This window comes from Phytophthora sojae, assembly GCF_000149755.1.
Source record: "Phytophthora sojae unplaced genomic scaffold PHYSOscaffold_1, whole genome shotgun sequence".
In the NCBI taxonomy this organism is placed as follows: domain Eukaryota; phylum Oomycota; class Peronosporomycetes; order Peronosporales; family Peronosporaceae; genus Phytophthora; species Phytophthora sojae.
In genome coordinates, this window is record NW_009258115.1 from 4,751,650 (window position 1) to 4,777,530 (window position 25,881).

Below are 25,881 nucleotides of genomic sequence, written 5' to 3' on the forward strand. Positions count from 1 at the left end.
CTTGCCTACGTTGAACAAGTCGCGGCGACAGCCTGTCCCTCTGTAGAATGCAAGCAGCCCCTGTCGACCAGCGCATCCGTCCTGCATGACATCTCCATGTTGACTATCGTCCAGAAACAAGAACCAGCGGATGGAGTGCATACCACGTTTTCCCAGCAGACATCGCCGTGGTAATACTTCGATTCGTGCCAATATTTCAGACCAAATAGAACTCCGTGCATCCATCGATGCAGCTCGTCTACATTCTCAGGCTGTCGGAAAAATCCCATCGGACCCACCTCCACTCCGTAGCGATGATGCCAGGAAAGAGGTGCACTTCGCTCGGTAGTTCAAAATTAAGAGGGCAGCCCCAGTCGTCTTCCTGACGAAAGGCATACAGCCTGAAGTATTTGCCGCGAGTAACAAAGCCAAGGAGGTAGGAAAGCCCTCCACTGAACAACGAACTCCAACGCTTCATTTTGGGTCTCAACTCGGCCATTGTATCGTTCATCGTTGCAGACACGTCCCTCTCCTCGCCGCAAAGCACAACACAATCATTACACTTTACAATGACGTCAGGCTGTAGTATTGCTCGATCCGCACTCGCCGCATCTTCACAAATTGTTTTCTTCTGGACTTCCAAGCGAAACCCATTCGCATGACAGATTTGCCTCGCAAAGCTGAACAAATGGTCGTAAAACTTGCGGTGTGAGCCTGGTGTAGTCATTTCAGCCTCGTAATTCATCGTGAAGGCATCGATCGACGAAGACAAGTCGTCGCAACGAATCTCGGGGCCATCGCGCGCGAACAGGTATGACGCGATAGTTGGATCTCGCACTCTCACGCGGAATGGCAGGCGTCCCTGAAGAAAAAAGTTTAGCCGATCTGGATGGGGAGGGCTCTACTCGTTCAGGACGCAATATCGGCTAAGCTCGCCCAGAGCGATTTTTGCTTTCGTGGTAGGGTAGCGCGGGTGGTCCTTCACGATAGCGGCAAGTCCCGTAACACCCAGGTACTTCAGGTTGTGGTTGTCGCTCGATATGAAGCGCTCGGCGGCTGAGGCTCCCCCGCGTCCGACTTCGTGCTAACTTCCGTCTGAGGAAGGACTCGAACGATAACGTGGACTTCCTGGTCTGGCGGAGCATTTCTCGTAGCGAAGTAGCGTATTCTTACGGAGTCCGGCATTGCCACCAAGGTGCTGCTGTCGATAACGGACTCAAGAGAAAGGTCCAAGCCATAGTCATCCTCGATCCAAACCATGTTCGGGTTCTACAGCAGGACTTGACTCGCGAGAACATCCAGGTCTTGAGAGTTGGCTATGATCGCCCTTAGTTCCGCCACCCTCGCGTCGGGCGCAACTTCGACCCTGAACACAAACGCTTCCCCCTCGAATGTGCCGCAACGAAGCTCCCACTTCCCCATTCTTCTTTCAGGTTTCAACCAACGGAATGCAATGCTTGATTGACTACAGAAAGAGAGAGTTCGAAGAAATACACGCCCTTAAAAAATGACAAATCTGAAAAAAATCGGAATTCAAAGATTGCACAGTTTGGAGTTCACTGCTTTTTCAAAGCTTATAATATAAATGTTCCGTTGAAGCAAAAGGAAACTTGGGAGACTGCAAGCGTTGGTTTGTTCTTGTGTGTTGCCAGCCGCTCTCGATATTGTAGTCCGTAGCTCACTGGCGTGCCAGATCGGGAAGGAAGCGGCTCGGGCGGGGTAGGAGGCTTGATAGAGTGCTTTTGGCTCGAGTGCCCTAGCATCAGACGGTGTGCCGCAGCAACCTGCATCGGACCTGGAACAACGAGCGGCTTTTTATCAGCTGCTGCGGCTAGCCACTGCGCCTTATCAGTCCCAGAGAACCCGAAGCAGTCTCGACCAACCTGGTCCTTCTTCTGGGCACCTCTCAGGGGTGGCAGCACCACGCCGTTGCTATCTGTTTCCGGGCGGCGGTGCTGCAATGGCGCGGAAAACCGGAGCTGCAACTCGTCGATGTGCTTTTGTGATGCCTCCAGCATCTTCTGGTACTTTGATTCCTGAGGGGAGTTTGCAGGAGGGGGGTATATGCGAACATAGTCGATCAGATGCTCATCTTCGTCCTGTTGTTCAGGGTCCTCGTCTTGCTGTTGAGCATCAGCTGCAGCAGACTCGCGAGGTACAAATTCAGTGATACACTTGCCGTATTTCTGCTGGAGGCTGCGACTGAGCTCCTCCTGGTTGTCGGCGTACTTGGCAACAATCTTGTCGAGGTGGCGCAGTCGATCCGAATTGAAGTGAGCGTAGTAGTTGGTGAGGGCTTCACGAAGTTGGCTGGAATCTAATGGTAATTGGGCCCCCTTGTCGACTTGGTTCATGTCTTCTGGGCAACTTGTTCGCGGCGTTGACGGGATTAGTGGTGGTAGTTCACTTCGCTGATTGTCGCTAACCATTGAGCTCGATCCTGAATAGTTTGACATTGAGGACGCGGATCCCCCGTAAAGTCTTCGCTGGAGAGCGCGAGCCTGCTCGGATTCGTACCGCTCTTTGTCATTTGTCGAGATGTTCAACAAGTCGAACGTTTGAGAGATCAGGGGCTCCTTCACGCTCCAGTCCAGAGGAGAGTCACAGCCAAAACTTGGCAAGTGGTTGACCTCCAGCAACCAAGGCTTGAGCTGTTCGTCCACTAGCACGTCCATGCCCAGCAGCGCAAAAGAGCAAGACGGCGTCGTCGACGAGCTCGAAGCTTTGGGCGAGAAATTCGTATTCGTGTCGTCATCTGTGCTTCCTCCATCACTGCTACCGCTGATACTTTCGCTCGCACTCGTCGGACGCGCGCTCTTGGCACCATTATTGTCTGATGCGAAGTTCATATCACTCGTCTGGGGCCCCGACCTCGAGGCCGAGTTCGTACGGCGCACATACTTCGCAAATGTGGATTTGTACTCTTGTGCGAGCGTAGGCTGCACCGATAGGATCGACTTAAGGCAAATGTCACCGATCTGCTCCCACAATTTGTCAATGCGATCAGCAGGAAAGATTTCCTTTAACCACCCGAAGAACCATTTCAATGACCTCTTACTCCCTGTTCCTTCTGTGCCATTCCCCTTGTTCACTTCGAAGTTGTTGGAGTGTTTATTCACCGCGTAGTTGGTGAGGTGCATGAACCGCTGCTCGAGGTTGTCTGCGTTTGGGGTAACGTAGTCCGCTGTGCACATTCTCACCAGGCCGTCCTTGAAAATATATACGCGCAGTGGGGAGCAAGAGGTCACGAGCACGTAAATCCGCAGGTCAAACTTCTTCCCGTCAATGAGCAGTGGGCGAGCCACATACTGTTGGGCCACGAGGACGTCGCCACGCGGGATCTGCGAAAGCTTGCGAGTCAGGAACACACCTCGTCCTTGGCACATGTGATCAGGCTTCACAATGAACGTGCGTTGGCTCTCACCTTCCGAGTTGAAGTTCTGCTGGAACTCGTACTGGTCGAACGGCAGGATCCACGTCCGCGGGACGAAATCGTATTCGCCAGGGAAGAGCTTCTTCATGCGCTCGAGGTTTCGTGCTAGCTTGGACTTGCACGCCAGGTTGGCCATCCCTGGGAAGTGGTTCACCTTCTGGTAGGGTAGAAGCGCCTTGAACGTCGGTAGAATGTCAGGCACGTCGATCCAGTGAAGATTGCAAACCGACGGCTTGGCTTCAGGCTTCTCGTCCGTCACGAGCTTCCAGCCCCGAGCTCGCGCGGCACGACGCACCACTTCATACCTGCACAGAGTCACGTTTATCCGCACTCGCTTGGTCTTCCGCTTCGACGCTCGCTTGCTCTCCATGAGCGATATCCCTTAAAACTACTGTATCAGAGCTTTCCACTTGCAGCACAGGGTCCAAGCCGACTTTGAGCTGCCGACAGCATCAAGCTCGCGGGTCTATTTGCAGAGAGAAACCACAATTCGCGCATGCACATTTGCAGCACTATAAATATGAGTTCGAACTCACGCACGAGCTCAAGCATGAGCACCAAACCATTAAAACAGCTTGAGAAGCAGTTTTATTACCGGAGACGAATGCAACACACTCATGTCAGCTACAACCCATCACCACCCGCCTAGAGGACACTGCGGATAATAGTGTCGAACTCGGGTTTAAGTGAAGCTCCGCCCACGAGGAACCCGTCCACGTCCTCGAGTCCAATGAGTTCGCGGCAGTTCTTCCCGTTCACGGATCCTCCGTAGATGATGCGCACGTTGCTCGCCACCTTGGGCGACACGTTGCCGGCGATCCATTGGCGCAGCTTCTGGTGCGCCTCCTGAGCCTGCGCGGGCGTGGCCACGACCCCCGTGCCGATGGCCCACACCGGCTCGTAGGCGATCACCACGCGCGCCCACTCCTTCTCGTCGATGATGGCCGCCAGCGCCTTGGTCTGGCGCGTGAGCACCTCGAGCGTCTGGCCGGCCTTGCGCTGCTCCAGCGTCTCCCCGATGCAGAAAATGACTTGGAGGTCGAGATCCAGCGCGCGCTTCGTCTTCTTGGCCACGACCTCGTCCGACTCGCCGTAGTACGCGCGTCGCTCCGAGTGGCCCGTGATGGTCCACGAGAGCCTGAAGTCCACGAGCTGCTCGGCCGCGATCTCCCCCGTGTAGGCGCCCAGCCCCGTGAGACTCACGTTCTGCGCGCAGACGGCAATGTTGCGCTGCAGCAACTGCTGGACCAGCTCCAGGTGCAGCGAGGGAGGGGCCACCACCACGTCCACTTGGGAGGGGTCCACCGCCGTCTTGTTGAGGATGGCCACCAAGTCACGAACGGAGCTCCTGGTGCCGTTCTGCAAGGGACGATGCAATAGGTGGTGAGCCAACGTTATGTGGAGTTTGATGGTTAGAGGTGGGGGTGGCGTACGCATTTCCAGTTGCCACCGATGAGGTACTTGCGAGGCATCGTGGTGGGAGTGGCAGGTAGAACGCAAAAGCACTTGTGATACGACTGTCGCTGCGGCCGTTGCGTGTTGACGTCAGCGATCAGCGTTGAAGTGTAGAATGACATTTGACTTGGTATTTGTATGCTTCGTTTTGGATAAATATGAGTTTTATTTGTGGTACGGTAGGATACATATGGCGAAAGTCTTCACTTGTAATTTTCAAAGAAATACATTTGAGGACGCAGGATTTACACTCGCTGTATTCGTAGCCGTCCGGGAATTATTCGCTTTTCACTGGGGAATATCGCCACTCACTATGGCACTTGCTGTAGAGCAGGCACTTACTGTCATCGCATAATGGGGGAGCAAACCCGTCGTCCCGAGACCAATAGTAACCACAGCAGGTGAAGCTATAAAACTGGCTGTACCAAAGATCAGAGCAGCGTTTACACTTGCAGCAGTTTCCCCACCCGCCGCAACTACCGTTTCCACCGCACCCACTTATGATAAACCGGACGCACAGTGCTACTGCAATCCCAACTATCGCAAGACCGACTGCACCTTTAACCGCAAGCTCCGTAAAATTCATCGTACCATATCCCAACGCAATTGCAGCGTCGATGTAGACATACATGACCCCGAGGCTAGCTTCATTGATTTCAAGGTGTCGGTCCAGTCGGCGGAGGTCGAGAGTGAACCAACTCACCAGCACAAACTGGAAAACACAAGCCGAAGTCCATTCCCGACAGAAACTTCGACATGTAAGCTGCATACACCACACAGGACACAATGACCGTAATGACGAATGCAACGGGACCATCTTTGTGTATCGCCAAGAAGTCACTGCTTCCGTCAAAATACGCCTGCAAACACGTATCGGGCGTGCTGTCCCCGCGGTTCGGCTTCATCCACCCTGCCGTCGCAGGTCCACCAACTTGTACTATGCTTACATCGTGCACTTTAGTCCGCTTCCAGCCTCGAATCGCATCGAATAGGATCAGTATCAACGTCCAAAGCAGTGAGAAGCTGCAGTTGAAAAGTCGAATTGTCGTGTGGAGTAGCTTGTCAAAGCCGATCCAAATCGCCACCCCTGCAAGACTCAGCAGCAGGAGAGAGAACCACTTGACGACACTCGTGCGCCTCGCCAAGAAGACGCACCCGAGCAGCACAAGTAGAACCGCGACACCTCCAAGCAGCAGACCCAGACTATTCGAGTCGAAAGCCGACTGGAGAGGGCTGTAGAATACGGAGAGCGCGGCACCTATCGTGACCAACAGTCGTTGAAGTGCGAAACAGCCCAGTAGTACGCGCCTAAACTTTGCGGAAAGTGGTGCGCGGGTATTCATCACACTCTTGTTCGCTGTAGACTACGCGGGTCTTCTTGTCAGGAATGGCGAAATGGCGAAGTGGTTTACGTGCACATTTAGAATACAGGGGTTTCAGACCACAGAAAATTTGCACCTTCAAATATCGCACTTGGGGGCTGCAGTCAGTTCATTCAAAGCGGGAATGGAACTCCAGCCGAGGGGTGCGGCGTGGAGGGTTTCTCGAAGCAAATTCTAAACTGACCTACCAGGCTACCTCGCTATCCTTGTTGCGCTCACAGCCAACAGTGTGTGTAGGCTGCTCTATGTCGGCAAGCGCTTCTTCTCTTGTTGCAAAGCGAGATTTTCCTCAACTGCAAATCATCCAGTGTCAACAATATTGTTTTGGAGACGAGAAAGTTAAGAAGAGACCTCACTACAATAATGCCAAAAGCTTGATGCGATTGTGTACTGAGACTGTGCTGGCTTACACCGGTGGAGCGCGTCTACGTCTAAATCGTCGTGTGGACCCATCGTTTTACGCTGAGAGGATTGTAGTGCTGTTTGACCCCCTCGTATCCCTGTGCACCAGACAACACGAGTTAGCTAGATTTACACAACTGATCAGAAGTTTCCACAGTTTTAGCAGATCAAAGGCGCGTTAAACCCCCCAAAGGTTTGGGCAAACCTGAAAACAATATCGATACTGTGCGCATTATCAATGGATAAACTGCCTTCTCAATCAAAGCAAAACTACTGCTGCGTCGCTCATTTCATCACTATCCACGCAGCAACTATCTCAAAACACTACTCTCAAAGCGTAGGCTGCAACATCTGCGCCTCTCAATGACGGCGGCACGAAGACCCGGAAGTCGTCAAAGCACACGGCCACCCTCTCGTCGCCTGCCTCCCCACCTTTCTGCTGCCGTTGACTGCCCCGCTACTGGCCCCCACGCTGCTGCTGGAACTCGCGCTGCACCTCCTCGGCCGACTTGCCGTACGTCTCTGGGACGAGCTTGAGCGACAGCGCGTAGAAGATGGCCAGCAGCACCACGAACGGCACGTAGCTGTAGTCGTCGAAGGCGTCGGCGATGTACGGGTAGGCGACGCCGACGATGAGGTTGCAGAGCCAGTTGACGCCGATGCCGATGGACGTGGCGGTGGCGCGCACTGAGTCCGGGAACAGGTCGGCCGTGATGACCCAGACGAGCGGCCCGAGCGTCGCGCCGAAGGCGATCACGTAGAGCGCCATGAAGACGACGGACAGCGCCGCGACGTCCACGAGGAAGGCCACGGTCATGAGCACGGCCATGACGAACATGCCGGCGATGCCCCAGAGGATGAGGTTCCGGTTGCCGAAGCGCTTGGCCAGGAAGCCCGTGAAGAAGGCCGGCCAGATGTTGACAAAGTCGATGATGAGCGTGCCGACGCGCGGGTCCGAGATGCCGGCGTCCTCGAAGATGGAGTTGGAGTAGTAGAAGACGGCGTTGATGCCCGAGAGCTGCTGCGTGCACGAGAGCAGCATGGCGCAGGCCAGCGGCAGGCGGTACTTGGGCGAGAAGAGCGACTCCTGCTGCGCCGAGTCGTTCACGAGCGCCTGCTCCGGGTCGGGCTTGCTGGACGACTCGAGCCACGACAGCGCCAGGTACACGTTCTCCTCGCCGTAGAGTCGAGTGATGACCTGCTTGGCCTCCTCGCGCCGGCCCTTCATGAGCAACCACGCGGGGCTCTCGACGCACATGGACGGAGCCAGCAGCAGGAAGAGCACGGCGAGGACGGCCGGGAAGCCCGCCAGGTAGCGCCAGCCGCTGCTCGTGTTGGCGAAGAAGAAGCAGATCGCCGGGAACAGGATGCCGATGGTCACCGAGATCTGCAGACCCATGCCGAGCATGTTGCGCAGGTGCGGCGGCGACAGCTCGTTCGTGTAGGCGCCGAGTGTTCCCGTGGCGGTGCCCGAGGCGATACCCGCGATCATGCGGCCGACCGCAAACGCCCAGACGTTCGACACGGGCGTCTGGATGGCGGCGCCTGCGAGCATGAAGATGCAGTTGACGAAGAGCAGCTTCCTGCGGCCCCACAGGTCGCTGAAGTGGCCGCAGCAGAGCGAGCCGATCATGCCGCCGAAGATCCAAGCATTGACGGCGAACGTCCACTCGAGCTTGGAGTGGCCCGGGAACATCAGACAGGTGTCCTCGGCCACGGGACGCGCATTGCACTCGTCCGTGTTGCTGTACTGCGAGAGGTTGGTCTGGGACGACGACCACCCGCTCTGGAAAGGCTGCAGCAGCGCCACGAGCAGACTGGAGTACAGGATCCAGTTGGGCTTGACGTTGCGCTCGGCGGCTTCGTCGTACGCGGGGGCGAGGTCGGCACCCTTGGGCGTTGTGGCTTCGGAGTAGACCGGGTCCGTTAGTGCTTCGGACGGCATGCTTGGTTGGCTGGCTGGTTGGCGACTTGGTTCTTCTGGCTGAGTGGTAACGAGGAGCAGAAGCTTCCGGTCGTGGGAGGGCAAGCTTGACAGGCTTGCAACTTGGTTGGTTGAGCTTTGGATGACCAAATGGAAAGTGAGGTGGGGACGATGGAGCCTACAGTAGATCGGTTGCACGCTCGAGATGCATGGCTGGTGTGCCGGGAAGCAAGGGAGTGCTGCTGTTCTACTTACTGCAACCACGATAGTCGAGCAACTTGCTGCCGTGCAAGCCCTTGGGATACCGGCCACTTGATTCATATCGCGATGATGGCATGCACCACATCCACCACTCGTAGGGTCGTTATTTTTGCTAGTTTTGCAGGTGTATCGCTTTCGTGACAGCCCGGTCAATTTGGATTTGGGACTTCAACTTGTGTCGGCATTGGAGTAATCGCTGGTCAAATTTCAAATTTGACCAAGCGTGGACTGCGTGTCCATGCAAATTTGAAATTTGAAATTTCAAGCGTGGACTGCGTGTCCATGCACCAAATTTCAAATTTGCATGGACACGCAGTCCACGCTTATAACGGAATGTGGGACTACATGCATGTACCTCGATCTATCCCGCGCCTGAAGAAATCCAAGCTTTGTGGGGCACATTTGCGTGGGCCGACAACCCCTGGATACCGGACAGCAATGCACCGTCACTCCAGCGCAGCAAATACGACCGAATCAAGGTGACATCAATTGCAAGTTTAAGTATCGTCAGAGCTTCTGAAGATGTCTATGAGGTGAGAGTGCCCACCACACCTTCTACTTTCAAAAGTGGGCTCCCCCTAATACGAGAGCCAAATCTCGCACAAAACGGGCTCCCTCATGGTAAGTACGAGATCAAGGAGCCCTGGTTCGGGCTCCCCATTGGCTTCCCTCCAGGGCTCCCCAAATTTAGCTTCAAATCTATGACGGGCTCTTCATAGTAATATCTGATTGGCCAATTTTACCTAGACTTAAGGCGAGCAACTTCGCGTGATTGATGCGCCACGCTAGAAGATCGAGCTCAAAGATCACCAGACTAGAAGATCTCGCGCCGCTCATATGTGTACAGCCGCTCCGAGGCCACCCCAGCGTCGCCGATCGTCCTTCCTTCCCCTCAAGGAGAAGCCCTCTTTCCTATGCCTTTTCAGGTTAGAACCTGGAGATACTTCAATGACGGCCAATCATCAGCGAGATATTTAACACAGGTGAGGGGGAGCCCTTAACGAGGGCTCACAGTTCTGGAGGGCTCCTTTCACTTAACCTATTGAACTCAAGAGCCCAGGAGCCCGAGCTCGCGACTTTTTGGGTTCACCCAAGAGCCCAGGAGCCCGGCTCTCCCCAGGGCTCGTAGAAGGTGTGGTGCCCACTGCGGGTGGGTTCCCTGCCGGTCACACCATCGCAAAGCTGGAGAGGTGGCTCATAGCCATTCTACTCAGTTCACCCAGGCTCGACATCGGTCAACTGCTCGGACGACCGCCCGCTCTGGTGCTCAGACGGCCTCCTTCACTCAGTAACAGCTATACATGGTCGGTCGAGGTGGAAGATTCTACAGTACGCGGAATCTCCAACAACGGATCGGCAACTATCGTGCTGGAGCACAGGCCCAACGGCATTGAGTGACAAGTCAAGTCTCACGACGACGCAAGCGCTGATGCTAGCGCGCTCGAAAAGCACACAGGAGGACTTGTGTTCAAGGCAAACCCACAGATCCACGGATATCCGTGGCAAGTACCGGACTCGACGAGGAATCGCAGAATCCTTCACGTGTTAAAACAACAGCCCAACAAGCGACTCAGGAAAGCAGCAAGCCCGAACCTGGATCAACTGCTGACGGAATGGGCGGAGCGGAGCCGATGACTGAATTCGAGGCCACCAAAGCCAACTACCAAAGCATCTTTGGGCGCACGGCAATATGCTGACGAACGTCCAAGTGTGGGTCACCTACCGACTGGCGACTCATCGGCTGAATCTGTTCTACGAAGGTAAAGGTGATTATCAGGGGTGCCCTAGGGACGTGGCGTGTGCAGAGGTTCACATTACGAGCACGCATATCACTTGGGCCTGTGTTCGAGCACAGCAATTCTGGCGGCGCTGTCTCGAGCACTGGCTGGGTCATGAAGTCTCACCGGACTGTCTCGAAGGATACAAAAGCTACTTCGCGGCTCGGACAGCACCGCCACTGGGGGAACGGCTACAGCGCAGGATCTCTCAACGCTACGGGCAATGGAGAACAGAGAACGGGGAGTCTCTCCGCCAAATCTGGTGGGTACTCTGCAGCGCCGGGATTGCGTTGCTCTGGCAAACACGGAATCAGGTGGTGCACGAGGGACAAACGTGTATGCGCCAGCTCAACGCAATAGCTCGTCGGAAGCGCCTTCGAGCGCCAACGAAGATACAAGGAATGCAGTTTCAACTAAGCCTCGACTGTTTTGCAGACATAGGCCCAGAAGCGAATCCGATGGATACCCTTCCGCAGCCTTCGGCGTGGGTTAAACAGACAGAGCCCGCTCTGATCACTAGACTTAGAACATACCAGGCAGCTATTAGCTAAGGTTCAATAGACTACCTTCTCTCTCTCTCTTTCTCGCATGTACCTCGATCAAGTGCTGGTTGGTTTGAAAAGTGCAAAATAAAAACATTGCTTCGTAATTCTCTCTCTTTTTTTAAATATGTTTTACGACTGATATAGTTGGCATAGGTTTTTCTGGGAAATCGATAGTAGTGGCACGCGGTTGCTGCTGAGAGTCTCAGCCTGAGACCGTACAGCAGATCTTGAAGTATCTGCTGCGATTATTTATTGTGCTTTACTTGAGCAACTCTGATTTACCGCTAAGTACGAACACTGGGTAGTGCACTAAATAGGAGGGCAAACTGGATGCAAAGCACAATACCTACCTGGAGGGGCGAGTACACGTACTTGACTAGGGGATCGGCTTGCCGATCCTTTGTGTGCCATTATAGATAAATAAATATAACAGCGGCATGCCCTCAGCGGCAGGTCATTGAGTAGCTGCCACAAATTAGATGTTGTATGTACGCGAAAGCAACAACAAGCCCTTTTATGTCGTTGGATAGCTCCCAAGTTGAAGTGGTCAAATGAATGGTCAAGTGAGTCGATTACGGCTCGAGCTGCTTGGTGACCGCGTCAGGTAACAATCAAAGTCCAAGCGCGTTTATCGCGCCCACTGCAGCGACGAATAAATCAAGTGCATGTAGTGTAGGGCGGGTATCCGCACCGGCACAGCGTGTGAGTCTTCAACATGTCCCCAAAGTTATCGGAGCGGACTCGATGCAGCAAAAATATTTGGACTACGCTTGCGTGTTGCTTAAAATGATCCTTAGCAACTGAAGCAACGATACTTGTGATTTTGATCCACTATGCAGCTAAAGGACTGCGTTGTCCATGCAAATTTGACCAGCGATTACTCCAATGCCGACACAAGTTGAAGTCCCAAATCCAAATTGACCGGGCTGTCACGAAAGCGATACACCTGCAAAACTAGCAAAAATAACGACCCTACGAGTGGTGGATGTGGTGCATGCCATCATCGCGATATGAATCAAGTGGCCGGTATCCCAAGGGCTTGCACGGCAGCAAGTTGCTCGACTATCGTGGTTGCAGTAAGTAGAACAGCAGCACTCCCTTGCTTCCCGGCACACCAGCCATGCATCTCGAGCGTGCAACCGATCTACTGTAGGCTCCATCGTCCCCACCTCACTTTCCATTTGGTCATCCAAAGCTCAACCAACCAAGTTGCAAGCCTGTCAAGCTTGCCCTCCCACGACCGGAAGCTTCTGCTCCTCGTTACCACTCAGCCAGAAGAACCAAGTCGCCAACCAGCCAGCCAACCAAGCATGCCGTCCGAAGCACTAACGGACCCGGTCTACTCCGAAGCCACAACGCCCAAGGGTGCCGACCTCGCCCCCGCGTACGACGAAGCCGCCGAGCGCAACGTCAAGCCCAACTGGATCCTGTACTCCAGTCTGCTCGTGGCGCTGCTGCAGCCTTTCCAGAGCGGGTGGTCGTCGTCCCAGACCAACCTCTCGCAGTACAGCAACACGGACGAGTGCAATGCGCGTCCCGTGGCCGAGGACACCTGTCTGATGTTCCCGGGCCACTCCAAGCTCGAGTGGACGTTCGCCGTCAATGCTTGGATCTTCGGCGGCATGATCGGCTCGCTCTGCTGCGGCCACTTCAGCGACCTGTGGGGCCGCAGGAAGCTGCTCTTCGTCAACTGCATCTTCATGCTCGCAGGCGCCGCCATCCAGACGCCCGTGTCGAACGTCTGGGCGTTTGCGGTCGGCCGCATGATCGCGGGTATCGCCTCGGGCACCGCCACGGGAACACTCGGCGCCTACACGAACGAGCTGTCGCCGCCGCACCTGCGCAACATGCTCGGCATGGGTCTGCAGATCTCGGTGACCATCGGCATCCTGTTCCCGGCGATCTGCTTCTTCTTCGCCAACACGAGCAGCGGCTGGCGCTACCTGGCGGGCTTCCCGGCCGTCCTCGCCGTGCTCTTCCTGCTGCTGGCTCCGTCCATGTGCGTCGAGAGCCCCGCGTGGTTGCTCATGAAGGGCCGGCGCGAGGAGGCCAAGCAGGTCATCACTCGACTCTACGGCGAGGAGAACGTGTACCTGGCGCTGTCGTGGCTCGAGTCGTCCAGCAAGCCCGACCCGGAGCAGGCGCTCGTGAACGACTCGGCGCAGCAGGAGTCGCTCTTCTCGCCCAAGTACCGCCTGCCGCTGGCCTGCGCCATGCTGCTCTCGTGCACGCAGCAGCTCTCGGGCATCAACGCCGTCTTCTACTACTCCAACTCCATCTTCGAGGACGCCGGCATCTCGGACCCGCGCGTCGGCACGCTCATCATCGACTTTGTCAACATCTGGCCGGCCTTCTTCACGGGCTTCCTGGCCAAGCGCTTCGGCAACCGGAACCTCATCCTCTGGGGCATCGCCGGCATGTTCGTCATGGCCGTGCTCATGACCGTGGCCTTCCTCGTGGACGTCGCGGCGCTGTCCGTCGTCTTCATGGCGCTCTACGTGATCGCCTTCGGCGCGACGCTCGGGCCGCTCGTCTGGGTCATCACGGCCGACCTGTTCCCGGACTCAGTGCGCGCCACCGCCACGTCCATCGGCATCGGCGTCAACTGGCTCTGCAACCTCATCGTCGGCGTCGCCTACCCGTACATCGCCGACGCCTTCGACGACTACAGCTACGTGCCGTTCGTGGTGCTGCTGGCCATCTTCTACGCGCTGTCGCTCAAGCTCGTCCCGGAGACGTACGGCAAGTCGGCCGAGGAGGTGCAGCGCGAGTTCCAGCAGCAGCGTGGGGGCCAGTAGCGGGGCAGTCAACGGCAGCAGAAAGGTGGGGAGGCAGGCGACGAGAGGGTGGCCGTGTGCTTTGACGACTTCCGGGTCTTCGTGCCGCCGTCATTGAGAGGCGCAGATGTTGCAGCCTACGCTTTGAGAGTAGTGTTTTGAGATAGTTGCTGCGTGGATAGTGATGAAATGAGCGACGCAGCAGTAGTTTTGCTTTGATTGAGAAGGCAGTTTATCCATTGATAATGCGCACAGTATCGATATTGTTTTCAGGTTTGCCCAAACCTTTGGGGGGTTTAACGCGCCTTTGATCTGCTAAAACTGTGGAAACTTCTGATCAGTTGTGTAAATCTAGCTAACTCGTGTTGTCTGGTGCACAGGGATACGAGGGGGTCAAACAGCACTACAATCCTCTCAGCGTAAAACGATGGGTCCACACGACGATTTAGACGTAGACGCGCTCCACCGGTGTAAGCCAGCACAGTCTCAGTACACAATCGCATCAAGCTTTTGGCATTATTGTAGTGAGGTCTCTTCTTAACTTTCTCGTCTCCAAAACAATATTGTTGACACTGGATGATTTGCAGTTGAGGAAAATCTCGCTTTGCAACAAGAGAAGAAGCGCTTGCCGACATAGAGCAGCCTACACACACTGTTGGCTGTGAGCGCAACAAGGATAGCGAGGTAGCCTGGTAGGTCAGTTTAGAATTTGCTTCGAGAAACCCTCCACGCCGCACCCCTCGGCTGGAGTTCCATTCCCGCTTTGAATGAACTGACTGCAGCCCCCAAGTGCGATATTTGAAGGTGCAAATTTTCTGTGGTCTGAAACCCCTGTATTCTAAATGTGCACGTAAACCACTTCGCCATTTCGCCATTCCTGACAAGAAGACCCGCGTAGTCTACAGCGAACAAGAGTGTGATGAATACCCGCGCACCACTTTCCGCAAAGTTTAGGCGCGTACTACTGGGCTGTTTCGCACTTCAACGACTGTTGGTCACGATAGGTGCCGCGCTCTCCGTATTCTACAGCCCTCTCCAGTCGGCTTTCGACTCGAATAGTCTGGGTCTGCTGCTTGGAGGTGTCGCGGTTCTACTTGTGCTGCTCGGGTGCGTCTTCTTGGCGAGGCGCACGAGTGTCGTCAAGTGGTTCTCTCTCCTGCTGCTGAGTCTTGCAGGGGTGGCGATTTGGATCGGCTTTGACAAGCTACTCCACACGACAATTCGACTTTTCAACTGCAGCTTCTCACTGCTTTGGACGTTGATACTGATCCTATTCGATGCGATTCGAGGCAGGAAGCGGACTAAAGTGCACGATGTAAGCATAGTACAATTTGGTACGGCAGGATGGGTTGGGCCACCCCGCGAGAGCACGCCCGATACGTGTTTGCAGGCGTATTTTGACGGAAGGAGTGACTTCATAAAGATGGCCCCGTTGCGTTCATCATTACGGTCATTGTGTCCTGTGTGGTGTATGCAGCTTACATGTCGAAGTTTCTGTCGGGGATGGACTTCGGCTTGTCACTTGTTTTCCAGTTTGTGCTGTTGAGTTGGTTCACTCTCGACCTCCGCCGACTGGACCGACACCTTGAGCTGTACGAAGCCGGCCACGGTGTTGTCTACGTCTATATCGATACTGCCTTAGTGACGGGGTATATTTCGATGATCTTTGTCGCCATTGGGATTGCATTAGCAATCTGTGCAGGACTTGCCATGAGCGGTCCTCCCATCTTGGGAAGCTTGAAGATCTGTGGCTGTTGTTTTTGGTGTGAGTGTGATTGCAATTGTTGCCGCTGTTGCACGTGCTGTGACGACGACGTTTGTTCTCTGTCGGGCGACGACAACAAGTGCCTATTTATCAGCGAGCACCATAACGCATGGGATTGCTGTGATGCATTCCCCAGTAAACGGAGAATAATTCCCGTGCAGCTACGAGCACCACAACAGGATCTGGACGAGATAATGCAGCGAGTGTAAAATGCGCTTTCAAACCCACAAAAACAAATTATTGAGCTTTCCTCTATCGTATCACTCGATTAAGAAAATGTTTGACATCCTTCACCGTCGCCAGCTACGAAGCAATTGGGGGTCGACCGCGACCGAGACATCGCCTGCACTAAGTCGTTTGTCGCCAAATGTGAAACGACCGAGTGAGCAGCCGTGAAGCGACGTCGCCGCCAATACGAGACCCGACCACCCGATGACCACGCCGCTCTCGATCGACGCCTACAAGCGCAAGCAGAATGTGCTGGCAGCCAAAGCCCACGCGCGGCGAGTCGGTGCTTCTTCTGTCTCCAAATCGAAAGAGGCCTACACCGTTGAACAACGCCGATACCTGAACGCCTGCGTCGAAAAACACGCGGATCCCGATGAGAGGCTGCTGACGGCACTGCGAGACGCACGATTCGTGCTTAAACTCGACCGCTTTGGGGGAGAAGAGGTGATGATTGAGTCGGGGTCGTCATGTCTGCGTGCAATTATTCATTCGCTCTAACACATTCATGGCCCATATAGCTTAAGTTCCACATGGGTTTTCTTCAAAAGACAAAACACTGCAATCATATAAGCCTTTCACTGGGATCCGTGGCGATAAACCGAGGTTTGATACGATACAGTATGCAAAACTTCGACAGTATTGAAGTTATTCAACATGGTTTCCTAGATTTGCGCACCATGTTCGACCGTCTGGGCTTGAAAAGAGCATTCGCCTATGAAAACCAGGGCGCTTCAGTCGTCGTGAGGTTGGTACGCAGCCAGTTTTTCACGTCATACCTTCTCACTAATGAGGCTAACGAGCACTGTCTGACTTGCTAGATCGGCCTGCTCATCCGCATACAAGACGCCCGACTTGCTGCGCTTTCACCTCATTGGAGTGAAAATACTTCCTGAGGTCGTGCCTCCCCTCGCAAAGGTTCGTCCAAAAGGCTCGCGTTCGATACCCATTCCGTCCTGTAACTTGCTGTTCGGCAAATAGTCTTTCTTTCACTGTCAGCAGCTTGAAGACGTCAGCCTCAGTGGCACCCACCTAGGCGACGAAGGACTTGAAGGTACCGGTCTTCCTGTTACTCGCCCATGCGAATCGGACATTATTGACTATCCACCATCCCTCCGTTGGTCAATTTGATAGCTGTAGCGATGGCTCTGGGGAAATGCCCCAAGCTTCACTTGCTCTCCCTAGCTGGTTGCAACATAACTGACAACGCGCGAGATCATATCGCCAAAATCATCACCGTAAGCGATGGCATCCTAGTATCGTGAAGTTCCTTGGAGTATTCACCTATGATGTTGTGTGTAGCTTCACGGTGTGATCAAGGATGAAGCGGTGTGGAGTTCGAGCTTGCGAGGTGAAGCAGCCCCGAATACGTCAATGCCCGAGCTTCTGATTAATTTGTCCAGAAACAAACTCGGCGACGCGACAGCTGAAACAATCTGCGACGCACTTTACAACGACAAGTGGCTACTGGGTAGGTGGTGTACAAGAAATCAGCACAGTTTTCGATACTAATCGTTGGATTCAGGCCTCAACCTTGGTGAAAATCAAATCTCACGGCAAGGAACGGAGACGTTTATCGATACGCTCGCCAACAGCAATAAGACTCTCGCTGTGCTAGGTCTCGCAAACATGAAAGAACCAGGTAAGCACTATATTTCGCTTTGTCGGTGGCGGCGCGGTTCTTTGACAAGCTACTTTTGTTTGGTTGACTTGTAGTGACAACGAGCGCACTGGAAACTCTGGACTCCCTACTTCGCGTCCGAAACCGCTTTCTCCAGCAAGTGGCCACGGAGTCGCGAGAGAAGCGCATGACTCTCGGTAGTTTGCTCCTCGATTGGGGTCTCGATAAAGACACCATCGTCGAGATCTGCTACCTGGAAACACTCGGAAAGCAAGCCAATACGAAAAGTACCAAACTATCGATGGTTTCCAAGAAACCTGCCTTAGTGTCACCGAAGACCCAAAGCAGCTTTATCCCTCAAGCATCGAACAACGATATGACCCGTCAAAAGACTCATAGAAGCAACAATGACGACGACGACGACGACAACAACAAGAATGGTGAAGACGATAGTGGAAATGAAGACAGCGATAGCGATGGTGGCGAAGTTGCCGCTTCGACAGCAGATAGTCACGTCAAAACGGTGCGTTTTGCAGATGTGTTTCAGCAGGAATTTGCTTTTGATCGATTCGTTGTGCTACAGATCGAGTATCTTATCGAGAGACTGAGCGCGCTAGAATCAGAGAGACGAAAAACGCAAGCGTACGTGAGCAAGCTTGAGGTGGGTGGCGTGTACCCGTGACGATCGACACTTCAGTTTTCAGGGCAAATATCGCTTACTGATGATCTGCCCACACTAGGCTGAAAACCAGCAGCTTCGCGTCGAACTGGAAGCACAGTCGGCATCAGCTCCTTCACCTGGAATCTCACCTATTGAAGCTCAGATCATCGCACAGCTAGAAACTTCGATCAGCTGCCTCGCGGAGCAAGTAGAAATCATGGAGCATGAAAAAACAGCACATAGCGCATAGGACGGGCCCGCAACTCTAAGATCACTGGTATGTCACGAACTTTCATGAAAAGGACGTCAAAGAATTTGAATTCATGTCATTTCTAACTGAGTTGAGGTTCTCAAGTCCTGGTGTATTTGCGCTCACAAAAAGATACTTCTAGGTGATGCTGGACCTCAAATTGAATCGCAAAACAAGCCAACGCGGCTTTAATTATCATATACAAATTCCGCACTTCCTTTGGTACGATTTTCTTTCTTGTGTTCATGCCCACCTCGGATCGCTTTCAAGGTCTCAAAGTGTATCTGCCCTCGAGGTATAATAGTCGGAGTACCGTCACGGATCAGAACGCAACTTCAGCTCAATCCCAAGTTCATAACGAGATCCCTTCTTAGCTTTCTCCTCCGGCTTAAAACAGCGTTGTCGCTTCTCTGTGAGCCTGACCACTTGTACTGCTACGTGTAAACTATCCAGTCATTTCCCCATCTCAGACACAAGGGCCAACCTAACTCAGCCTACAGCTCTAAGGACAGCAAGCAGCAACTGTGATGAATTCATCAGCGAGTGCCTCCACGATATTTCGGCGCACACTACTTGGCTACCTCGCACTGCAACGGCTCATTGCAGGGCTGGTAAAACCTGTCGATTTTTTGAAATGGAATTAGGTTTTTGGTTTTACCTTGGTTTAAACCAATAGAACCTAGTTATAATGCAAATACTACTCTTCACTACTGAGTTCTTGGTCATTCTCGTAACTATCGCCGTTTACGCGCTTGTAGTTGTGGTTGGCCTTGATGTAAAGAAGCTTTTCGATTTTCGGTGCACTCAGCGCATTTCTAAGCTTGTTGTGGATGAAGCTTCTAGTCGAAAACGTGCGCTCGGATGCAGCACTCGAAGCGACTAAGCTGAACACATTCAAAGCCAGCTCTCTGAGTGTCGGCCACCGCGAACCCGTTGTCACCCAAAAGTCGTATACGCTTTTCACCTTCTCTTCGAGCTCCATATAACGTCGATCTTGATTCGTCTTCATCTTATTGCAGTACACTTGGAAAGCAGTCAGCTCGACGCTCATATTTTTGCTTCGTGTGGTGTCACGAGTGATGGAGCTGGTATCAGACGCAGGAAAGTCGACGATAATATCTTTTTGTGGTGTCACGAGTGATGGAGCTGGTATCAGACGCAGGAAAGTCGACGATAATATCTTTTTGTGGTGTCACGAGTGATGGAGCTGGTATCAGACGCAGGAAAGGAAGTCGCGATAAGCAAGCTGAAGTTCCTTCAATCGAACACTATGATGTATAATTCTGTGGTACGTACGAGCCTCATACCAGGATACTGGAACCTGATTGGTCGACATACTGTATTCGGCAGTTGTGATTCGCTACGAGAAGGTAACTTCAACTTGCCTTCCTTTTGTTTTCTGGTACCCTCCTAACACGCGTCGAAGTTAGAAGCTAGGACGTCGTGTACTTGTTGATAAAGCACAATAGAACAGATTGGTCAAGCTAGTTTTTCTTATTCCAAGTCAACTGACTCTGGGAAAAACCTGTTGGCTGTTTTGGTGGCCAACAGGTTTTACTATAAAACCTATATTAAAACCTAATGATTAAACCCGATGTGCCAGCCCTGCCTCATTGTGATGCTGGCCGTGGCGTTTTCAACGTTTTGTAGCCCTGATTCCTCGACTTTCGATTTGTTCGGCCTGAAGCTGATGATAGGAGCCGCCGTGGCCTTAGTTGCGGTGATTGGATGCGCCTTCCTAGCGCGGGAGGTGAAAGTTGCGAAGTGGTTTTTCCTCTTAATATTCAGCTTGGCAGAGGCGGTACTATGGATTGGATTGGACAAGCAATTCCACACAAACATTAGGCTTTTTGACTGCAGCTTGATACTTGCGTGGACGTTCGAAGTGTTGCTATTCGATGCGATTCGAGGCAGAAAGCGGATAAATATCCACGATGCTGCCATGGTAAAGGCTGGCGGGCCTGCGGTTGGTACGGGTGTCACTTCAAAACACGTCGAAACTCGCACGACTCTCAGCTTCCTGCGCAAATACTTTGCCGCGACTAGCGATTTCTTGGTAATCCATAAGGATGGCCCAGTTGCGTTCATCATCACGGTCATCGTGGCATGTGTGGTCTACGCAGTCTACATGTCGACATTTTTGTCAGCAATGGAGTTTGGATCGTCCTTAGTTTTCCAGTTTGTGCTAGTAAGTTGGTTCACGCTCGACCTGCGCCGATTGGACCGACACCTCGATGTAAACGAAGCCAGTGATGGGGTGATTTACGTCTACCTCGATGCTATAGTCATGGCTGTATACGCAGCAATGGCTCTAATTGCCTTCGCCACCACGGCAACAATTTGCGTAGGCCTGGCGACATCTCACGGTGCTGATGAACTCCGGGAGTGCGGAATCTGCGACGAGTATATCTCGTGTTTCATGTGCATTTGGCGCTGTTGTACCAGCCAATGCGTCTGGATTGACTGCGAGCTCTGGTATGACTGCCTTTACGATCGCTATAGCAAGCGACAGTGGTGCTGCTGCGACTGCTGTCAACTGGTACTGGATGACAGCAAATGCCCTTGTTTCAGTCAAAAGCACGGCGACAGCGATTGCTGCGAGTCTTACTACGACAACGGGAGGATCCACACAAAACCATCACTTCACCCGTCGGAGTTACAACAAGGAGGGCTGGACCAAGTGATGCAGCGGGTGTGAAGCTCAAGAAAACTAACTTTATCATTCAAATTTCACTTTGCTGGAAGTGCTCCATTACTTTTCCTGAAAATTAGTACTCTACAAAGTGCGCATTTTTTGTTCACTAAACCTTACAATTCATCTGATTGGTTTTCAATAACGGCCAATCCGCGCGCGTAGGAGAAAAGATCCTTTGAAGGGGGAACGCGCACACAACGCAAAGGAACCGGCCGAGCTGAGCAACATGAAGGAGACGGCGCAGATCCCCGTGCCCACCAAGGACCCTGCTGCGGCCAAGGACGACAAGACGCCCGATGCCGCCAAGGCCACCAACCCGGCGGAGGACGCCCCCGTCGAGGAGGAGCTCGTGCGTATTGACAAGAAAAGATCCTTCCTCTCTTCCTTCCTCTCTTCCTTCCTCTAATCTTTCATGTTTTTTATTGCACCGCAGTCGGAGGAGGACCGCAAGCTGAAGGAGGACCTGGAGACGGCCGTGGCGCGCGTGTGCGACAAGCAGGAGGAGCTGGGCGTCAAGCAGCTGGCGCTGGAGCTGCTGCGCCGCGAGATCCGCACGGCCACGTCGTCCATGACGTCGGTGCCCAAGCCGCTCAAGTTCCTGCGGCCCTCGTACGACGACCTCAAGGCCGCGTACGAGACGCTGCAGGCCGGGGAGACCCAGAAGCTTATGGCCGACGTGCTGGCCGTGCTGGCCATGACCATGGCCAAGGAGGGCAGCCGCGAGAGCCTCAAGTTTAAGCTGCTGGGCAACAGCACGGACCTGGGCTCGTGGGGCCACGAGTTCGTGCGCTCGCTGGCCGGGGAGGTTGGCGAGGAGTACAACGCCCGCATCACGGCCGAGGACGCCGTGGACCCGGACGTGCGCGACCTGCTGGAGATCGTGGACGCCATCGTGCCGTTCCACATGCAGCACAACGCCGAGCCCGAGGCCATCGACATCCTCATTGAAGTGCAGCAGCTTTCCAAGCTCCTGCAGAGCCCCGACATCGACGAGAAGAACTACCAGCGCGTGTGTCTGTACCTGCTCGCCTGCGCCGACTTCATGTCGGACGCGGACGACCTCGTCAACCTGCTCAACACGGCCTACTCGTTGTTCCTGCGGCTGGAGCAGTACCCGGACGCGCTGCGGGTGGCGCTGCGCGTGGGCAACGACGACTTCGTGGCCGAGGTCTTCCAGAAGTGCAAGGACGACGTGGTGCGCAACCAGATGGGCTACATCCTGGGCCGCCAGCGCTGCTTCTACGAGGACGAGAGCGAGGCGTCGGCCAACGAGATCATCGGCAACTCGGACCTGAGCGACAAGTTCCTGTCGCTGGCCCGTGATCTGGACGTCATGGAGGCCAAGACGCCCGAGGACATTTACAAGTCGCATCTGTCGGAGACGGCCAGTGTGGGTCGTGGCCGCGACTCGGGCTCGCAGCCAGCGGACTCTGCTCGTGCTAACTTGGCTTCGACCTTTGTTAACGCCCTGGTGAATGCTGGCTACGGCACGGACAAGCTCATGACCCCCGAGGGCAACACTTGGCTGTACAAGAACAAGAAGCACGGCATGATGAGCGCCGCCGCGTCGCTGGGTATGATCATGCTGTGGAACGTGGAGGAGGGTATCACGCAGATCGACAAGTACCTTTACTCTGGCGATGAGTACGTCAAGGCCGGCGCTATCCTGGGTGTGGGTGTTGTCAGTGCCGGTATTCGCAACGACTGCGACCCTGCCCTCGCGCTACTGTCGGAGCACATTGACTCGGGCAACTGCTCCATCCGCTGCGCTTCTTGCCTGGGTCTGGGCATTGCGTACGCGGGCTCGGCTCGTGAAGATGTATCGGAGCTGCTAATCCCGGTGGTTTCCCACGCCGACGAGAATGCTGACATCCAGGAGGTGTCGTACGCTGCACTGGCGCTAGGTATGGTAGAGGTGGGAACTTGCGACGAGGAGGCTGGCAGCGTGCTGATGCAGCGACTGATGGAGAGCTCGGACACTGAGCTGGACTCTTCTTGCGCGCGCTTCCTTGCTCTTGGTCTTGGACTGTTGTACCTTGGGTACGTACTGAGTTGCATATTCATTTACTGGAGTAAACGATGAGTAGGACACTTACTTTGTGATGTGTTGTGCAGCCGCCAGGAACGCGTGGAGGCCATGCTGGAAGCTGCCAAGACTATCGAGCACAAGATGTCGAAGTACTTGGCCATCACTCTGGAGACCTGCGCTTACGCCGGCTCCGGTAACGTGCTGAAGGTGCAGCAGCTCCTGCGCACGTGCGCTGAACACATTGAGGACCCTATTGAGGCACAGCACCAGAGCGTCGCCGTGCTTGGTATTGCTCTGATCACGATGGGCGAAAGCATTGGCAGTGAGATGGCGATGCGGTCGTTTGACCACTTGCTGCAGTACGGTGAAGTGGCAGTGCGTCGCGCCGTGCCGTTGGCGTTTGCGCTGCTCAGTGTGTCGAACCCGGAGTACGCACTGATTGACACACTGTCGCGCCTTACGCACGATGTTGACTCGGGTGTCGCTCAGAATGCTATTCTCGCGCTTGGTCTGGTTGCTGCTGGTACGAACAACTCGCGCGTGGCCGGATTGCTTCGTCAGCTGTCGGAGTTCTACAGCCGGGAGGCAAACCACCTCTTCGTTGTTCGTATCGCACAGGGTTTGCTGCACATGGGCAAGGGTCTGATGACCCTGCACCCGTTCCACTCAGACCGGTTGATCATGTCTCGCGTGGCAGTGAGCGGACTGCTGACGATCCTGCACGCGTCGCTAGATATGGAGCACACGATCCTGGACACGTCCCACTACATTCTCTACTGTATCGCCACAGCAATGCAGCCCCGTATGCTGATCACGCTGGACGAAGAGCTGAACCCTCTCCCCGTGTCCGTCCGAGTCGGCCAGGCGGTATGTGCATTTTATCTCTGCTCGCTATAGGTTGAACGCCAATACTGACGCTTCTTCTGTTGCTTTGATGCCTGCAGGTTGAGATTGTGGGTCAGGCAGGTCGCCCCAAGTCTATCACTGGTTTCCAGACGCACACTACGCCCGTGCTGCTGAATGTGAAGGACCGCGCGGAGCTCGCGACCGAAGAGTACCTCCCGCTGACGAACGTGCTAGAAGGCGTTGTTATCCTCCGAAAGAACCCGGACTACGAGCCGGAGACTTAAGTGAGGGGCGAAGAGGAGAATGGAGAGGCCGGGCCAAAAGAAAAGATGGCGCTGTTGTTCTGCAGCCTCCGGCCGCTCTGTCTCCTCTGGCTAGCTATAACCAAGCCAACACACAAAATACCTTTAACGCATATATCCTGCTTGTTGCTGCCGTGGCTCACTTGTCTTGACGTCTTGTGCTGCGTGCTGATCAGAGCTACCGAGGCTGGCCGTGCGGTGAAGCGTTTCACTGTGTCTCTTCGTGTGCAGCGCATTTGGTTTAGCCCCGTAGAGGACGGCAATGGAGACGGCTTATCTTTCTGGGTCCTCCTCGGCTATGATGTCCACCGCAGCCACGACAGGAGTCCCAACTGTTCCTAGGCGCGCTGAGGGAAATGTGGCACTTGGACTCTTCAGCAAGATCGCTGCGGCGCGCAAGGAAAACCTGTCGAGCTTCGTACGAGCTGCATTGTGTCCGCATGCCCTGGTCCTGCCATTAACTCGCCATTTTATTTTTCAGACGAAAGCAGCCGCTGGAGATCTAGGACCGCCAGGCAGAAGCTTTGACAAGAGGCCTGTGGTAGCGGGGACTAGCCAATTCCCAGAGCTCAGCGACCCCAGCAGTAAGGGCCATGCCATTTTCTATCCTGTTGCATGGACAGACCTCTCACCACAGCGCTTTTAGTGCGTAACCCAGCTCTGCGGACGCCAGTGCTTAATGAACGGAAAGCACAAGCACGATCGAACTCTCAGAGCGTCCGGTGGACAAAGCAAAGCGCCCCTGAAGATCCATTGGGGGCGGTGGGCTCCGCAGCTACTGTCAACGGCTCCATTTACAATACCGCAGGAGCCAACAGAGCTGTTTCTGCTACTTCCCAACGCTCGATTCCTGTTGGTTTAGCGGCTCCGGCTAGTCGAAGACGGCATCTTTTACCCCCGCATCAACAACTTTACCAACAACGCCGCTCCACAGTTGAATCGGTGAGTACAACCACATGTGCAAACAACAATGTGCTGGCGTGTTCACCCACCCTATCTACAATTTGTGTTTTTCAGTCTAGCACCTCGCGAGAACTACTAAATGGAGATCACGAAGTTTCTGTCAAGGAAACACCAATACGTCCAGCTACGGCTAGTGAAGTAGGTATTTGCTGTTGTGTTGAAGGAATGTATTGCTGGCACTGCATGAGCTAAGGTGTTTTGGTGATCATTAGATCCTTGATACGCGGTATTCAGCATATCAAGACAATGTTAGAGGATACGTGAGGTAAAAGCAGCCGATGTCTATGATGCATACGCGGTGCTTATATCTCGTTTCACAACAGGAGGCCACCTGAAGCTTTGTCTAGCTCGCTAGATTCGTCAAACTCTGTACGTGGCAACTAAAGGTTTCAGTGGTGGATACCAGCCTAACATGGTTTCAATGGGCCATAGGCACTTTGGCATCGTCATGGAGAGCTGCCGCGTACGCTCCAAGCCACTATGACCGATGGTCAAATAAGTGGTGTAGATGGCCGCCTCAACGCGAACAAAACACAAGCAGATGCGGTAATTTCGAGTGACTCAAAGCCGCCAGGGTCTGGGGAACAC

General features: G+C 54.1%; 6 protein-coding genes across 6 annotated transcripts; 3 read left to right on the top strand and 3 right to left on the bottom strand.

The window, feature by feature from the left end:
* Positions 1-238: 238 nt before the first annotated feature.
* PHYSODRAFT_293549 (hypothetical protein) lies at positions 239-1,239 on the bottom strand (the record flags this gene model as incomplete). Its single annotated transcript, XM_009516836.1, has 2 exons — positions 239-841; positions 1,153-1,239. The coding sequence occupies 2 exons, from the start codon at positions 1,237-1,239 to the stop codon at positions 239-241; spliced, it is 690 nt and encodes a 229-aa protein (XP_009515131.1).
* Positions 1,240-1,553: 314 nt separating this feature from the next.
* On the bottom strand, positions 1,554-3,782 carry PHYSODRAFT_308885 (hypothetical protein; the record flags this gene model as incomplete). Its single annotated transcript, XM_009516837.1, has 1 exon — positions 1,554-3,782. One exon carries the CDS (start codon positions 3,780-3,782, stop codon positions 1,554-1,556), a length of 2,229 nt encoding a protein of 742 aa, XP_009515132.1.
* A 657-nt stretch (positions 3,783-4,439) lies between these two features.
* PHYSODRAFT_284145 (hypothetical protein) lies at positions 4,440-8,603 on the bottom strand. Its single transcript, XM_009516838.1, has one exon. The coding sequence runs from the start codon at positions 8,594-8,596 to the stop codon at positions 7,109-7,111; it is 1,488 nt and encodes a 495-aa protein (XP_009515133.1). The 5' UTR covers positions 8,597-8,603; the 3' UTR covers positions 4,440-7,108.
* A 598-nt stretch (positions 8,604-9,201) lies between these two features.
* On the top strand, positions 9,202-10,234 carry PHYSODRAFT_477298 (hypothetical protein; the record flags this gene model as incomplete). Its single annotated transcript, XM_009516839.1, has 2 exons — positions 9,202-9,403; positions 9,969-10,234. Coding segments are annotated over 2 exons (468 nt in total), but the record flags the coding sequence as incomplete, so codon positions are not given.
* Positions 10,235-12,462: 2,228 nt separating this feature from the next.
* On the top strand, positions 12,463-15,628 carry PHYSODRAFT_284146 (hypothetical protein). The gene is made up of 3 exons (XM_009516840.1): positions 12,463-15,272; positions 15,303-15,525; positions 15,612-15,628. Exon 1 carries the CDS (start codon positions 12,470-12,472, stop codon positions 13,955-13,957), a length of 1,488 nt encoding a protein of 495 aa, XP_009515135.1. The 5' UTR covers positions 12,463-12,469; the 3' UTR covers positions 13,958-15,272; positions 15,303-15,525; positions 15,612-15,628.
* A 505-nt stretch (positions 15,629-16,133) lies between these two features.
* PHYSODRAFT_343670 (hypothetical protein) lies at positions 16,134-24,442 on the top strand (the record flags this gene model as incomplete). Its single annotated transcript, XM_009516841.1, has 14 exons — positions 16,134-16,398; positions 16,596-16,674; positions 16,748-16,844; positions 16,926-16,980; positions 17,067-17,164; positions 17,229-17,397; positions 17,452-17,568; positions 17,643-18,070; positions 18,131-18,208; positions 18,288-18,416; positions 21,359-21,502; positions 21,587-23,193; positions 23,269-24,049; positions 24,127-24,442. The coding sequence occupies 14 exons, from the start codon at positions 16,134-16,136 to the stop codon at positions 24,310-24,312; spliced, it is 4,233 nt and encodes a 1,410-aa protein (XP_009515136.1). The 3' UTR covers positions 24,313-24,442.
* Positions 24,443-25,881: the final 1,439 nt, after the last annotated feature.

Excerpts from the sequence above, each read along its gene's own strand:
- PHYSODRAFT_284145 (XM_009516838.1), bottom strand. The coding sequence starts at position 8,596 with ATGCCGTCCGAAGCACTAACGGACCCGGTCTACTCCGAAGCCACAACG.
- PHYSODRAFT_284146 (XM_009516840.1), top strand. The coding sequence starts at position 12,470 with ATGCCGTCCGAAGCACTAACGGACCCGGTCTACTCCGAAGCCACAACG.